At 28.2% G+C, this 17,014-nt stretch overlaps 1 protein-coding gene across 1 annotated transcript; it reads right to left on the reverse strand.

Moving 5' to 3' along the window:
* Positions 1-2,730: 2,730 nt before the first annotated feature.
* Positions 2,731-3,692, reverse strand: LOC105766487 (VQ motif-containing protein 4). Its single transcript, XM_012585968.2, has one exon. The coding sequence runs from the start codon at positions 3,542-3,544 to the stop codon at positions 2,867-2,869; it is 678 nt and encodes a 225-aa protein (XP_012441422.1). The 5' UTR covers positions 3,545-3,692; the 3' UTR covers positions 2,731-2,866.
* Positions 3,693-17,014: the final 13,322 nt, after the last annotated feature.

The following is a 17,014-nucleotide window of genomic DNA, read 5'->3' on the forward strand; positions in this document are numbered from 1 at the left end:
CTTTTTGATTTCCAATTACTCGATAATTTTCACAAGCGCAAATTTCGCTTTTTTTAGGTCAAAAAAATCATTCGGGTCTCAATTCAGTTAGGAAAATTAATTTAATATCTTTTTGTATTTAAAATAAATTAAATTATTTGAGGGTATTTTGATTTTTTTATGTAAAAAACTAATAAAAATATGCATATGATGAGATTTGAACACATGCCAATTGAGTTAGCAAAACCTTAAATTTACCTTTGAACCAAATTTTTATTTTGATATTTTTATACATATTTTAACCTAATGTATTCATGTGTTTAAATTTTATTTTAGTTACAATTTAATCCAATTTTTATTTTAATATCGTATATATTTCATATGTTATTATTAATTAGTTTCAAATAATATATTTTATTATTTATTGTATGTTATTTTTAAACACAAATCTAATTCTAAATATGTGATTTCTACACACATACGCGTGTGATAAATTTGACCATTAACTTACACTTACATGACTAATAGTAGCAACGAGAAGTGGATATGTGGCATGACTCATGAATGAATATACTGACATGGCATGCCAGATCATTTATATTTAAAAAACTAAAAAAATCTTTAAAAATTATTTAAAAATTTATTAAAATGCATGTCTAAAATGTACATGGACAAATTTAAATGTCCCAATTCATTTTAATGTAGACATTTATTTGTCTAGATTCATTCTAGATATATTAAAAAATATAAAAATTATTAATAATTAGAAAGAAATTCTGAAAAAAAAATAATTAAAAAATTATCAAATAGATATATATATTTTTGAGAATTTGTGTAGTCAAACAATGTTGCTGTTAATTATTTCACCCAACCACCTAACACCGTTAGTCAAAAAAGCATTTCCCCAATCAGAACTTAACAATCACCGGCCAGCTGTTATTTTTAATATTTAATTTTGTTTTATAAAAAAGAGGGAAAAATAAAAATATTGGTTAATTAAAAATATTAGTATTATTATTAATTAAAAATAATATTAAAAAAATAAAAGAACATTTCCTCCGCCCTCCCTCCCCCCCACCGTCACTCCGACCCTCTTCCTCTCCATTTTAAACGTCGGCTATTGACTTATTGATCCTTCGCAGGACTTTCGAGGTGTCGATCGTATAATTTTTACTATAAATTCTCATAAAACTTCATTTATATTTAACTACTTTCTCTCTTTTACCAGCCATAAAGTTGGTTTGCAGTAAGTTTAGTTATATTGATGATTAAAGAACAATAAAAATTATACTGTTCGTATTACCCAAAGAATTCGGTAAATGGAGAGGGAGAGGAAGGGGGGAGCGGTGGTGTGGGAGGGAGCCGAGAGGGGTGGGGGCGGATAATCTTTTATTTTTTAAATATTATTTTTAATTAATATTAACAATATTTACTTGTTAATTTCTACTTATCTTAATATTATTTAAATATAATGACTTTTTAAATTTATAAACATTTATTTTAATATTTTTAGTTTATTTTGTATGTTATATTTTTTTAAATTTTTTATATAAAAAATAATACAGATGGGCCGGACCTAAATTTTAACATTTTCGTCTGAAGCGGGCTTGGAAAAAAATTTAGGCTCATTATATGAGCCCAAACTTATCAATCGAGCTTAAAATTTTGTTAGGCATGTATAACTCTACTTGTGAGTAAAAAAAAAAATTAAAATAGATAAATACATCGTATTAACAATATTAAATGAACTCCAATTTGGTGAGAGAATATTTTATGTTAAAAGTTATTTTTTTTTAAGTTTACTTAAGAATTATTATTGGTGTAGTGGTAAAAAATTATTTATAAATCCATTAAACATAAATTTAATCCCTAGATATATTAATTTTAATCTATTCATTTAAAAATTATATAAAATAAATCTGGACAAATAATTGTTCACATTTAAATATATTTAAACATACATGTGCATTTTAAATATATAATTTTAGTAAATTTTAAATAATTTTTTAAAATTTTAATATATATTAACGTGTCATGCAAATCAACATATTTATCCACTTGACATGTCACTAGCCAGCTCGTTAACTGTCACGCCTATCACTGACGGTTTTTATTAATAAAAGGGTCTAATTATTTTTTTATAATTTAATTTAATTTTCTTTTTTAATTTTTTATTTTTAATGGCTTTCACTTTAAATTAGGCAACATGAATATATATATTTTAAGAATATAACATAATCCAATTTAATAGATTTTGTTTTGAGGATATTATGAATTAAATCAATAGGGTAGAGAGGGTAAATCCCTATATTCCAATATAAATTTTAAATGTGAAACAAAAATAGAGAAAGTGTAAAGAATAGAGGGATGGAGAGCATAATTAAACCAAAGAAAACTGCCCCAATTTTCAGTAAATTGGACTCAAATGGATAAATTATTAAATGCAGCCAAAAGTGTTCATGGTGAAAGGTCAACAACACTGCCTCACTTTTTTCTTAAAATATTGATTAATTCAATTATCAAAGAAAGAAATCAACATTCTTACAACTACTTTAAGGGCTGCTATCAAAGAAAAACTTTAATGGCTGTACAAATTTTAGGGACTTAAAAGTAAAAAAAAAAAAATTTAATTAGACTCATACAGGTACTTATCTGATACCCTTTTAGCAGAAATGTTAGGACAATCAAAATATGGTATGCAAAGGAAAAGAAATATCATCACAAACCACAAGAAATAAAGGGAAATTGATATAATCCAAGAAAATTGGTTTACCATAGATCAAATCATACAACTGAAGAAAGATGTTTTACCTTTGTGTTTTTTCTTCTTCAATTTTAGCCAATACCCATCATCACAAATCACTCAAAAATTACAAAAAGCAATTCATTAAGAAGAACCTGAAACTCTTGGTGATGTGAGTGGAAACAATGGCAAAAGCTGAGGCTCGGTGTCTCTAGGAGTAGACATAGGTGATGGGTGCAAATAAAAGCCTTTCTCAGCTATAGCTTTCTCTTCTTCTGATGAATTCCCTAAAGAAGGTGAAGACTTGTTGAAAGTGTCTTCATTTAATGGTGTAACCGGGCTAAGTGTTAGCTTTGGGAAGTCAAGCAAGCTTGGGGACAGCATCTCTGCACTCCTAGAAGGCACAAAGGTGTTGATCATCATGAGGCTGTTCTTGAGGTTACTGTTTCTCCTCTCATAAAGTTTGAAACTTTGTTTTCTGGGAGAGTTTGTTTTCATGGGAGGTATAGGGAAAGATGATTTTGAAAGCAATGGTGGTGGTGGATCCTGTTTTTGCTGGGGTGGTGATGGGGCTTTTGGGGAAGCTTGTTTAGCAGTTTCTGAGGAACCAGTGAGCATTTGGACAACTTGTTTGAAAGTTGTTGTGTCAGCTTGGACAAAGGTTGTTGGGTAAGGATTGGTTTCAGATCTGGTCGGGTGTGGCGTTAACGGTGGGGTGTGAATTTGGGCAGCCCCATTGTTGTTGTTGTGTGGGGAGTTTAAAGGAGATGATGGGAAGTTGAAGTGTTCTTGAAATGACCTTGTTGAACTTGAATTCTCCATGAATGGATGATCTCTTTAGCAGTTTCCTCAAACCCTCAAAAGAGAAAACAGAAAGGGGGAGTAGTGTGGTATGGAAGAGAAAGAAGAGATGAGGAGTGAAATACAAGGATTGAGTCATAAAGTAATAAAAGGTTGCTTCTTGGTTTTGTTTTCTTGTGTTGTGGCATCAAGTAAGGATTAGAGTTAGTCGTTGGGTAAATAACTGCCGCACACATACTAATGATTTGATCTCAACCCACTCAACTTAACTGTCCATCTTCAATAAATCAAATAATTAATCTAAAATTGTTATTATAGTTGGATTGAATTGATAATCAAAATATATTTAGAATTAGGTCAATTGAGTCTTAGTTCGATTGGTATGGGCATTGTTACTAATATAGTAGGACTCGGATTCGAGTGTGCTGAAGCGCATTATCTTCCTATTTATGGGTTGCAGGCTATATGTAGTTCTAAGTATTATGTTAAAAAGAACAAATATGATCAGAACCTATAATAAAATTATTAAAAATATATATTTAGAATTAAATTAAAGTAATTTGGAAAAAAAAAGTAATATCTAATCAGCTGAAAGTGATATATGAAATTATGAAGGATTTAAATAAATACTCATATTTATATTATTAAAATTAAAATATTCATATTTTAAACTATAAAATATTTATTAATAATATTTATAGATTGTAATATAATTTTATTAAAATATTAATATAGCTTTTTCAATAAATTATTAAGAAAATTACTTAACATTTAAAAATACTATTAATGTTAAAAGTTATTATTAAAATATAAATTTACTATTAAATAGTTATATTAAAATTTATTAAATGATTAAAAATAAATATGCATATTCAACAATATTAAAAATTATAATATTTTAGATTAATAGTTGATGTTTTAAATAGTTTTTAAAAATTAGAAATAAGATTTTATTATTAATATAATAGTATAAACAGAGGCAAATCTAGAGGGCTAGCAAATCTCGCCCTTAAAATGGAAAAATGTTATTTAGGCCCTTTAAAATTTTTTAAAATTTAAATTAGTTGCACTTTGACCCCTTAAAATTATAAAAATTAGATTTAATCATAAAATTTCATTCGAACCCCCTAAAAAATATTCGGGCTTCGCCCCTGAATATAAATTGAGTTACTTATAAAGAATTGTTTTTGAAAAATGACATTCTTTAAAAAAAAAAAGAAGTCGTTTTTATTTTTTATTCACTAGTAAGTTCATCAAAATAATTTTTACAAGACAAACACAAAAAATGAAGAAAATATTTTTAATAAAACAAAGACACCCTTAATAGATAGAGTGTGACTCTTCCATTAGATTTTGATGTTGCTTGAAAATGTGAAAGCTCATGAATTCATCGTCCATGCTTTTCGAACAGAGTGTTTCCAACGTGAAAAATAGCAGGAAAATACCTGATAGTACATGATTTCATGGTGAATGACAATGAATAAAACAAATAAGAACGGCTAGTGACTAGTGAGGCAATTTCTTTGTTGTTGTTCTAAAGCATTACACTTTATTGTGAGGCATTATGTAGATTAAACAATGTATGTGAAGTTGTCTCTTCTCTCTCCACTTTGAATGCCTCGAAAGAAAAGGGATGAAGGTCAAATTAATCAATTTTAAATCATTTATAATCTATATATTTATAAAATAAATTTTAAAATTTCAGCAAATATGACTAATTAAATGAAACATATTATATATCAATTTTAAAATTAATTATTCAAGTAGGTTGAGTTAGCTAGAATGGCATTGATATTTTTGCTACTGTAGGAGGACGTGGGTTCAAGTGTGCTAAAACGTATTATCCTTCTATTTGGGAAGGGATTATGGGTAGTTCTAGACATTATAACAAAAAGAATAGATAGTAAATCTTACACATTTACTTTTATTAATTATAAAAAAAATGACTTTAACATTATTAATTAGGATATCCATGAATGTTGATTCAATGTGCAATTTGATATATGAACTTTGATTTGTAACAATTATACACGTGAAACTTGAAACGAGGTTCATGCATATACATGAAACTTTGGTTTTGATTCAATTGTACACGCTTTAAAGAAATGAATTCATACATTTATTTTCATATTAGATTAATATAATAGTTTGTGCATACGATATATCGATGTAAAATTGTGCTAATTTGATAATGTTGTTAGTGATTTGTTAAAATTGAATCAAATCAAAATTTCATATATAAAATCGCACAAAGTCAAAGTTCATATATGACTTTACACATAATCAAAGTTCATGTATAGATTTGATATTTATCCTTGTTAATTGTTATCATATATATAAATTATATTTATTTAATTAAAAAACTTGGAATTTTATCATTTTTAATTTATCTAATTACATTCAATGATTTTATAGAATTATAAATTTATTAATTAATAATAAATTATGTTATTTTTTAAGTAGAACTTTTAAAAGATAAGACCAAATTAATTTCACATTAACATACTATCATATTAATTAAATTAAATTAATGTTATTTTATTACTATCTCATAATAATACCAATAAATTATTATTCTAATATCAATTTAGTAATATAATTAATAACCATCAATTCAAAAGTTTCTCCAAATTTATATATATTATAGATCGAGTCGAAATTTTATATATATCATAGACAAAATATTATTATAGTTGCGAAGAAGAAGAAGACTAGTCTTTCTTTCTCTCTTCTTCTTCTTCTTTTTCTTCGCAATTGGCTTTGCAACTATAATAATATTTTTCTGAGGATCCACAACCGCTCGCAATTAAAAGCTGTCAAAGGTTCATGGACGCCCCATAACACTAACATTGCAGTTGGAATCCACCGTTCTGTGAGTACACAATAAGACCGTTACAGTTGGAATCTGTTGAGGCTATGAGTATACAGCAAACATTTGTTTAACCGTGGAGTCACGACCGCTCGCAGATACTAGCTGTTAGAGGGATCGTGTAGCACACTGAAATTGCAGTTGGAATTTGTCGTTCTGTGGGTACACAGTCAATCATTCGTATATGTAATCAATATGAGTTGCATTCTTCGTCCTTTCATATCGTCCCTCATCATACATATGCAATGCAATCGTTCTTTAATGCATTCATCCATTCCATCATTAATACTTTCAACATCCTATTTCATTGCATAATAATGATATTCATGATTTTATCCATCAATCAATAGTTCAATAATTTAGGCATATGAGACGTTCATTCGGCATTTATAACATAAAATCATTCATGGATAAAGTAATCAATCAAAAGCAATTAAAATCATAAATTCATTCATCCATATATTCAATCATTCTAATCCTAGTCTAGGACCTAATTGCATAATCTAGTTCTCTAGATTCCGTTAAAAACCTATTCAGGGACTGATTCGTATAAAATAATTAAAGATACAAAAAAATGGAATTTTTAAGTTGCAAGGGCCACACAGCCGTGTGTGATGCGAAGGAGTGAAGGACTAGGAGACACACAGCCGTGTGTTCAGGCCGTATCTAAAGCCCTCAAGCTGTGTGCAATAGATTCACACGGTCGTGCGTTCGACCGTCTACGGAGCCCTAGGCCATGTGTGATAAGAAGGGAATGAGGTGTAAGAGCTATACGGTCGTGTATCTAGGCCGTGTGCGAGTCTCCAAGCCATATGCGAAATGTGAATGCAAAGGAAATAAATGGGGCATGGCTGTGTAAGGGACTGTGTATCCCACACGGACGAGCCACATGCCCGTGTGATAGACTATATGTACCTGGGCAGTTTCGAATTTTGACTCGATTTTTCATAAAAAGACACACACTTAACTTTTCGAGACCTTAAGGGACTATCCCACGTTCAAGTTTGATCCAATCACCTACAAGGGTCTTTTCAATCGACAAAATTCAATAATCAAAAACAAATTTTCAATATTTGTGAAGGTTTTTTGGTAAAACTATTAAAAAATTTATAATCTAATTGAAGGATTTATCAAAACGTGATATCTTCCAGATTTGAAAGGTCCTAATTGACAGGGGAGGAGATACTTATTGATCTTGATATAGATTCAACAATCTAATGACTCAGATTTCAACAATTTGGAGAAGAATAGTTTTTGAGGACTTGATCAAATTTTTCAAAAAATTTAAGAGTATTTTTCATCAAAGTTTAAGGGCTTAAAAGAGTTTTGAAGTAGAGAATTTTGAGAGAAAGCTAAGGTATAAATAGAGAGAGTTAGGGTTTCAATTTGATAGAATAACAAATAGGGAATTTTAGTTAAATTAGAAAAGGACTTAAAAAGTTGAGTTGAGGAAGAGTTTGAGAGCTTATGGGCAAATAGCCTATTGGTCTAAAAATCATCAAAAGTAAGAGAGAGTGGCGTGGATGGAACCTAAATTTGTGAAGGGAAAATTGGGAAAGCCTCAACCACTAAGCTAGTGCCCACATTCATGTTTAAAACACAGACAAATACATTCATAAACCATGTTACTTAGGTTCTATATGTGTAGAAAAATTAAAGAGATGAAATCACATTTATAAAACTTGAACCTAAGTTCTCAAGACTTCCTCATAGGCTTCTAACCAATAATGCTATGTTTTAATTCTTAATAATTCTAAGAATTCTAACCCTTAATTTTTAGGATGTTAAAGTAAAAATTACAATTTAATTTTAACCCCTAAAAAAATTTTCTGGCTTCACCCTTGATTCGATCATCATACTGCCATAAAAAACCTTTAGCAAATAACCAAAAAATGTATCCAATCAACAAAAGACCACCACTAAATGAAATAGCTACACCATCTCTCCCTCAAACTCAACAACTCATTCTCTCTCTCTCTCTCTCTCTCTCTCTCTCTCTCTCTTTGTAAGATGCTTGATTTCATCACAAGTGTTATAATAGTCGAGCACATTCTACCTCAATTCTTTCTGCAATTGCAAGTGGAGATCCATTAGAACATAGCTCATTAGAGTCTAAGTCTGCATATTCCTCATCAAGACTTAGCATTGAAATTGTGTTTTCCCTTCAACCATTTATTAAAAAACTTAATCTTTGAATCCTTAATGAGCACATTCTTTTGGCTTAACAGGATTTGGAAGGTTAGTGAAGGGAATGGAAGCATATGCCTCTTGTTCTTAATCTCTACATGCTTCACTATTTCATTAAAAATAGGTTGCCCCAAATAAAAAGGAATAGAATAGACTACCTTGTGAAGCAATTTTTTCATTCTTTTATTACTTTTATGGGATATCCTTAATCTCTTTGGAATAAATCTATTCTCTTAATCTTATGGTAATCATTATATTTTCTTTCATGAAAAGCTAATTACTACCAAATAATAATCAAATCATTTATCACTAAAACAAATGACTCGTGATCATGTTAACTTTAATCTATAATGTAATGCAATTTATCATAAATTGGGGTATACTTCTCATCCCTGCTTCTAATAGTTGTTGGCCATAGAATGATTAAACTTGAAATAATGCCCTTGAACATAAACTTGCATGTATTTGTCTATTATTAAGTCTAATGGTTGACTTCTTAGAATAAAATTCTAACACCACAACATTGACATAAGGCCTCACAAGCTACTGAATATAATAATCTCTGGTTCTCTAGTAAAACATCAATTTTATGCTCTTAAAAATCAATCGTATTGAGGTATCTATCATTAATGAAGCTTTTCTTTGCCAACAACTTCCTCTTGTCACAGTTAGTGTTTATAAGCTTAGAATTCTTCGGAACAAGAGTGAAGCCCACATCCTTGAGCATCTCGGCAACACCTATCTTCTTGAGTCTCTTGTTTCTTTACTTCAAAGTCAAGGGCACATTAGGCTTTTTGGTTATATTCTTGGTAGCTTGAGACATGAGAGTAGACAGAGGCAAATTTTTTAGGATTTGTTCCCATAAGGTAGTTCATTCGTCATAATTACTTGTATGTTTTAAACAATACCAAATTAATAAAATTTTCACATGAATCAAATTCAGTAATATTTATATATATTATGTACTCAAATAATTTTATACATAAAAAGAAAAATTATTAAACGAATATTGGTTAATTGATTACCTAATGTTTACCTAAATTAAATGGCATAACAAATAACTTTTGTAATGCAAATGGCAACTTATATTGGTAGATGTAGTCCATATGTTCATGATTGAGCAAATGACTTATGTTAGGACTATTATGTCCTCTATAAGTCCAAATGAGGAGATAACTTCTCTTGACTATTGGATCTAGATTTACTCCCAAGATAGAGACATAGGTATAATTTTCTAGACTAGCAATGCATTGGATTGTACCTAAGATGAATTAATCCTAGATCATTTTATCGATTAACTCAATTGTGATGTTCGAAGTGTGACATACCTAAATCCTAAGTAAGTGAAACCTATGCATAACTTATATGCTTTAATGTTTTAGAAACCTATGCATCTCAAAGTAGTAAGCTGAAAGTTGGTATTGGGTATATAACATATGCATGACATTGCTTCACTTACAAAAGTAGAATCTTAACTCATTAAATAATAAATTATATCCTCTCATTAAAATTGTATGATTTATGGGAAAAAAAACATGTTCATAGGTCATTTGTTAGGAACAAATAATTTAATTATTACTAGCTTGAGTAATAAGCATTTTCAATATAGTAGATACAATGGTGACCATAATATAAAAGTGATCCAACTAGGCTAAAAATTTAACTTTAAGGGATCATAGATATCCTATGAGGGTAACACACATAGGACAAGATCATTGACTAAAGCTTAATAATATAAGTAACTTTCATAATGGTATATAATGGAGAGTCTTTTAATGATTTGATTCCATAATTAAATATATGCATAATTAATAGAAGAAGAGTTAAAGTTAATTACAATTTATTTTAGCCCTAATTATATATATATATATATGTATAAATATCAAATCGGTCCTCTACTAGCTTATTACAACATTGTACAGATTGCATATGAAAACATTGAACACATAGATAAATCAATTTTGGAGAAATAAATTTCATGTATTACTGTTTATAATAATTGAACTTCTTGGAAGGCAATAAATGACCTAGGATTAATTTAATTTAATTTAATTTAATTTAATTGGATGAATAAAATAGTTGAGTCTAAAATAAAATAGGTAATTAAATAAGTTTGCACATAAATTTTAATAGGGTAAAATCATTAAGATTTTAATGTAATTAGAATTGAATTGTATAAACTATTTAATTATATTATTTAATTTTAATTAATTAAATTTTATTAGCGTAAACTACATAATTAGTCACTTGTATATAGTTTAAATTATATTTTGGTCATTAAACTTTAAAAGTTACAATATGGTCTCTAATATTATCAGTTTGTTATATTTAGGTCACAGTCATTAATGTAATATGAAGTTGACATGTCGCGTCATATCATCATTTTAGACAAAAAAATTATGTCAAATTGCATGACTAGTCCCTATACCTTTTCGTTTTAAGTAGTTTAATTCTTTTTCTTTTAACTTTCCTTTCTCTTTCGTTTTCTTTTCTTTATTTTGGCCTCATCGTCAAGCATAGTTTCATTGAGAATAGAGGCAGTGCGCTGGTAGGGTATTAATAGGTTCCTAGTTGATCAAGATGATAAATCGAACATCAATATCAAAATTGAAAATATTTAAATATTTTTGTAATATTATTAGCTTTTATTTTGAAGTTAAATTTTATTTTTTTCTAAATATAATTTTGTTTTAATTATTTTTAGGTAGTTGAATTTCTTCAATTTGCTTTTAATTTATTATATATATATTTAGAATAATATTATAGATATTCTCAATTTTTTATGGAAATAGATATCCTAAGATTAATTACTTTTAATTGGACTAAATTGTAATTTTTGAATTAAGTTTAACAAGTAATAATTAATTTGATAATTTCAATCATTATTAAAATTTAATAAAAGATATTAACAGATAATATTCATTTTAATTTAAAAATCTATTATTATTAATCATATAAGCTCTTTTTTATAGAATGCCTAAAACTACCTATAACCTCTTCTCAATCCATAAATAAGAGAAGAATGCGCTTCAGCGTACTCAAACTCACATCTTACTGTATTGACAACAATGTCTATGTCAATTGAGTCTTTATTATTTTAATATTATACAATTACTTTAATTAAATATTAAAGTTATTTTATTTTAAAAATATTTGATATATTTGTAATTATATTTAAAAATGATGAGTTATATAAAATATAATATTTCATATAGTGGAGGGGCCAAAGTTCCATTACAAATTGCTATTGCTGAAAAGGGATCAAATTCCCTGTTCTTTCAAACCAAAATGATTATATAGTATAAGATTGTAGAGTGTGCTTAACATTCTCCAATTACTTCAACCATCCCATTAATTTCTTCAAAATTGCATTAAACCACCCAAAATTAATCAATATGCTTACAAAGTTCATTTTACCATATCAAGCAAATTCCTCATTCCACCTAAGTTCACTATATTTAGTGTGTTAAAAAAAAAGGAATAATATCTTTTTGGCCCTCCAACTTTACAAAAAAGTTATTTTAGCCCTTTATTTAATTTGTTAACTTTGTTGATGTGGTATACACGTGGATTGTCATGCTACCAATTAATATTTTTATATTTTTATATTTTAATAATTTTAGTTTTTTCAAATATTTTTTGAATTTTAAATTAAAAATAATTAATTACTAACATGGTATCCACTTGGAAATTCACATGTATGCCACTTTAGCAAAGTTAACAAACGTTAACTTTTCCATCTATTTTGGGGTGAATTAACAAACAACACAAATTTAAAAACTAAAAAGACAAAAAAAAATTAAATGAAGGGCTAAAATAATTTTTTTATAAAATTAGAGGATGAAATAAATTATTATACCTTTTAAAAAATATCTAAAATATACTCTCCTATTCAATTTTATATACCCACTTGATTGTATATTTGATAATTTATAATGCCACAAAATCTAGTTACTTTTTCCACTGTAGTATATTGATTCGATTTTGCATTAGACTATATTTAAAAGATTATGATTTTCAAAAGAATGACATCTCTTTTCCAATTTCATTCAATAGCTTTTATATTTGCACAATCTATTAAGATCTCCAAATATAAATTTCCACTTTTTCACACACTACTAATACCATTTTATTAACATCTAGAAATTTTTATTTTTATTATGTCAGTTTCTACGTCATCAGTTTTCATACCAGTTGCCATGTTACCTTCTATATCAACACTTAACAGCTCGTTAGGGGTTTTGACAAAAAAATTAATTCAGGGAGCTCAATTGAGTATAAATCATGATTCTTTTTTTTGTTTTTTTTTAAATATGTACAAATCGTGATTAAACGATTCAAAGAGAAGCTTAATTGATTTTTAATTATTTCAAGGACTTATTTGACATTTTAGCTTAAAATTACAAATCATAATTAAATAATTTTAACTATATTTAATATAAAAATATTTTTACATCATTACTCAAAATAAAACTAACATAATTAGATTGATTATTTTGTCATTCAAATATAGTGCTAATAAAAAATTTCTAATCATTATTAAAGAATTTGTAATATATGATAAATCAAAATCTTCACTATACAGTTTTTTTTTTTACCTTTTCTTTTCTTTTCTTAATAGTCAATCAACTCAACTATTATAATATATTAGATTAGGTTATATAAATATATTATTTCTAAAATTTTGTATATGAAATATAAAGTTATTTATTGTGGGGCGTGCCTCGTATTTTCGACTGAATAGATGGCAATGTCACGACGAGAAGTTTTCAGATGTTGCGACGACAGACAACATCATGACAACGCAGATGGGGATGTTGTGACGAGGCAACGTATACCCCACATAAATCAAGTTTCTTCTCTCAATTAAATTATGATTATTCCAGAGATATTTTAGTATGATTAAACTTCTAATTAGCCTATTTAAAGGGGCCTTGTATCCCTGTTTTGAGAGACCAATTAAGAGACAATTAAAGATATAGTAGAGGGCTTTTCTTTTTGGGGGTGACAATATGCAGTCGCAGATGAGTTTTGGTGAGAGTTTTCCTGGTAATTATGGAGAGAATTTTGTTCTTGAGTTAGGGTTTTGTTTTCGAGGTTTGAGTTTGTACGTTTAGTATATTTAGGTTTATTTTCTCCATATTTTATTCTCGTTTGTTTACTCATTTAGTGAAAAACCGAAGCCTCCTTTGCCCGTGATTTTTATCCTCTTTGGAGGAGTTTTCCACGTAAAATTTGTGTTCGATTTTCTCTACCTTTTCTATTTCGTTGTTTATACGGGTCGATCCCCAACACTTATTATTTAAATTATTAGAAATTACTATTTAAAGCTAAAGTAATATAATTTCTTTTCTTTTTACTTTTTGGTCAACGAAAACATAATAATTTAAATATAAAGTAATTCTTCAATCTTTAATATGATAAATTCATTTAATAAAATCTTTTAATAGAATCAAAATTTTTATTTTTAAGTATGATAAATTTTCTTATCAAGTAAATTTATTTAATCAAATATTTTAATAAAATAATAAAGATTTAAAATGATAAATTCTGTAATATACTGAATAACAAAATTATATGCTCCAAACTCGTGTTTATATAATATATAGGAGAGGAATTTACTTACATGATGTAAAATTAATTAATTTCACACTATTTTATAACCATTAGATCGAAATAAATAAATGGTTGAGATTAAATTAAAACTTAAAACATTTTATGAAACCTTTTCCTTTTGACTTCCCTATTTAATCTCCACCCTAAACTAATTAATTTATATTTTTATGCTAATCATTCCCTTTTCCTTTATTTCTCAGATTTGCTTTTAAATCTTAAGATATTTGGCTTTTTGTTCTTTCATTGTGATCCATTCAATATTTTGTTCATCTTTTAAGAAACAATTGCAATCTAAATTCATTTTTCTTCAAAATTTCTTTCAATCTTTTTTTGCCATTTGGAGAAGCAATTCCAAGCCAAGGTATGTAATTGGTGCCAACTACGATCTCCAACTTACATTTCATGAAATACTTTTTTTTTCCAAAAAACTTAATGCTATCAATCATGATTTCACAGTGGAACTAAAGAAGCAAAATTATCATATAAGTTGTTTTTGTACTGATGGAATGTTTTCCAGCTTCTTATTCAGTATACAGTGTGAACTTTCTATTATTCAAACATCGCCAATCATAGTTGTATTGTAAGATTTAAATAAAATAAAATAAAAAATCATGGTTAATTTCATGAATGAAGTTCAGTAAATTCTATATATATGCATGCCATGGGATGAGTAATGGATGAGAAGTTAAGTTGACATCATAATATATAAAAGCGAAAAGATTTTAAAAAAAAAAAAAGCAGAAGGTTTCTATTAGGTTGAAAATTTGTCATGAATGAGTTCTCATGATTCAAGAAAACAATGGAAGTCTCAATCAAAGAAAATGCAAAGTATATGTTCAAGTTCATCAGATTTATCTTGGTGTTGTGATCATCACACTAATTCGACTAGTACTCAAATCTAATCATATCTAATTTCACAAATAATTGACTAAATTCTTTCAACAACGGGGTGATTTGGGTAATGGGGTATAGTTTAGGTGCCATTTTGAGTTAAAAAAAAAAAAACAAAGATGAAGATTGGAACAAATTCAGTAACATTGAGTGCAATGATAGGTGGTGATTCATAAGATGGAGAAAAAGGAAGAGTGGCTCACAATAAGTTTAAGCAAAGTAACAATTTAAAAGAATTTCATAGAGACTATTTTGAGAGTTCAAAATGTCAAAAATCTTCACTGATTGTGAAGGACTCTCATTTATAGTGTCTCAAGAATATGAGCTACAAAGTTGACAAGTGATGGGAGTAATGAAATTAATTTTCAATTACAATGACATTAATAGTTAAAAGGGAATGGTGAAGGACTTTGTTGGTGATTGTAATGGTGAACAGTAAAGAAGAGCTCACCATGTTTTCAAAAGAAGGGAGAAGCACTCAATGTTACAAGAAAAGGTTAAGAGCAAACCCCTGAACTACCATATTCTGGGGTTACTTTCGCTTCTACTTTGGTGAAGGATACCATGCGAAACATCTTTCGTGGAATATTTTTTGAAATGCAAGACAATGGTTGTTCTTGAATGAGAATTATTTAACTGTTCAAAACATGAGTTGCTCTCAAAATAGTTGTTCTCAATGTAGAAGTTGTCCCAAATAAGAGTTCATTTGTGGTGATGCTTTTTTTGAAGAGCTTGTTTTGAATAATTACTTTTTTGGAAGAACAAAATTTTTCAAATTAGAAGTTGTTTCAAACAATGATTGTTCTAAACATAGTTATTTTTGAAACATCATTATTCTAAATAAGAGTTGTTCTCAAATGACAACTACCTTGGATGACAATTGTTCTAAATTGAAGCCTTGTTCTTAACATAGTTGTTTCAAATGTAACTATTCTCAAACAACGGTTGTTCTGAACAACTATTTTGAATAATTATTTTTTTTTGTTCTTCTGGAAAGATAATAAATGAAACAACGTTGTCACTTATTCCAAGCTTAGTAACACAATTTCCTAAAACAGTAGCCAAAATCAAGTTCCATTTAGTGATTTAAAATAAAACTAAATGAATAGTAAACACCTTAAACATTGTCGTTTGAAATTGTTATAAATTTTTTTTATTGTTTTATTGCACTAGTTTGAAAAGTAGTAGGGGAGGCCTGCTTCTTCGAGAGAAGTCTTTAAATCCACCTAGAGTTGACGAACTTCTCAATAGGTTGGTGTTGTCCCCAATGGGGTTTTATTTTCAGATTCTACTAAGAACTTTAGTGTCAAAAAAAGCAACACATTAATAAAGTAAGAGTACCTCATCAGGTGCCTAAGAAGGCGAACCATGCACAAGGCACACGATTACCTACCAAGAAAATCTTAACATTTTTGCTTAGTGAGACTTAAGCCCATGCTTATAAAGTATAAGGCATTAGGTAACTACACTACCTCTTGGGTCTTGTTTTTGCTCCGTAAAATTGTCATCTTTTTAAGCATTCGAACTCTAATAAAATCAAAAGTGATTCACCTTCTCAAATACCCGATAACACTCCCATTTTGTGAATTATTCATCTCTTCAAAGCATTTTTCAAACATTTATACAATCAAGAGACAACTCCCATCGAGAGTGATATGACCTTGCATTGATTAAATCTTGAATTCAAACTTACATAATCTCTTTCTTTTTTATTCCTTCATCAGGAAAAAAAAAAGAGGAAACTTCTTGGTGGTTGATTATTTTGGTTGGATTAAAAAAATTGATTGCAAGGTGAAGGTGGGGGACCTTGACTTTTGTGTCCTATCATTTTATTACAAAGTTAATAAATAGCTTTGAAATGAAAAAAAGAGAATAATTTATCCAAGGCTTACATTACATGGTTTGTAAGTCAGAGTAGCATGGCCCTC

The sequence above is a fragment of the Gossypium raimondii genome, chromosome 5 (genome assembly GCF_025698545.1).
Source record: "Gossypium raimondii isolate GPD5lz chromosome 5, ASM2569854v1, whole genome shotgun sequence".
Classification (NCBI taxonomy): Eukaryota; Viridiplantae; Streptophyta; class Magnoliopsida; order Malvales; family Malvaceae; genus Gossypium; species Gossypium raimondii.

Coding starts and splice junctions, on each gene's coding strand:
- LOC105766487 (XM_012585968.2), bottom strand. CDS start 3,544: ATGGAGAATTCAAGTTCAACAAGGTCATTTCAAGAACACTTCAACTTC.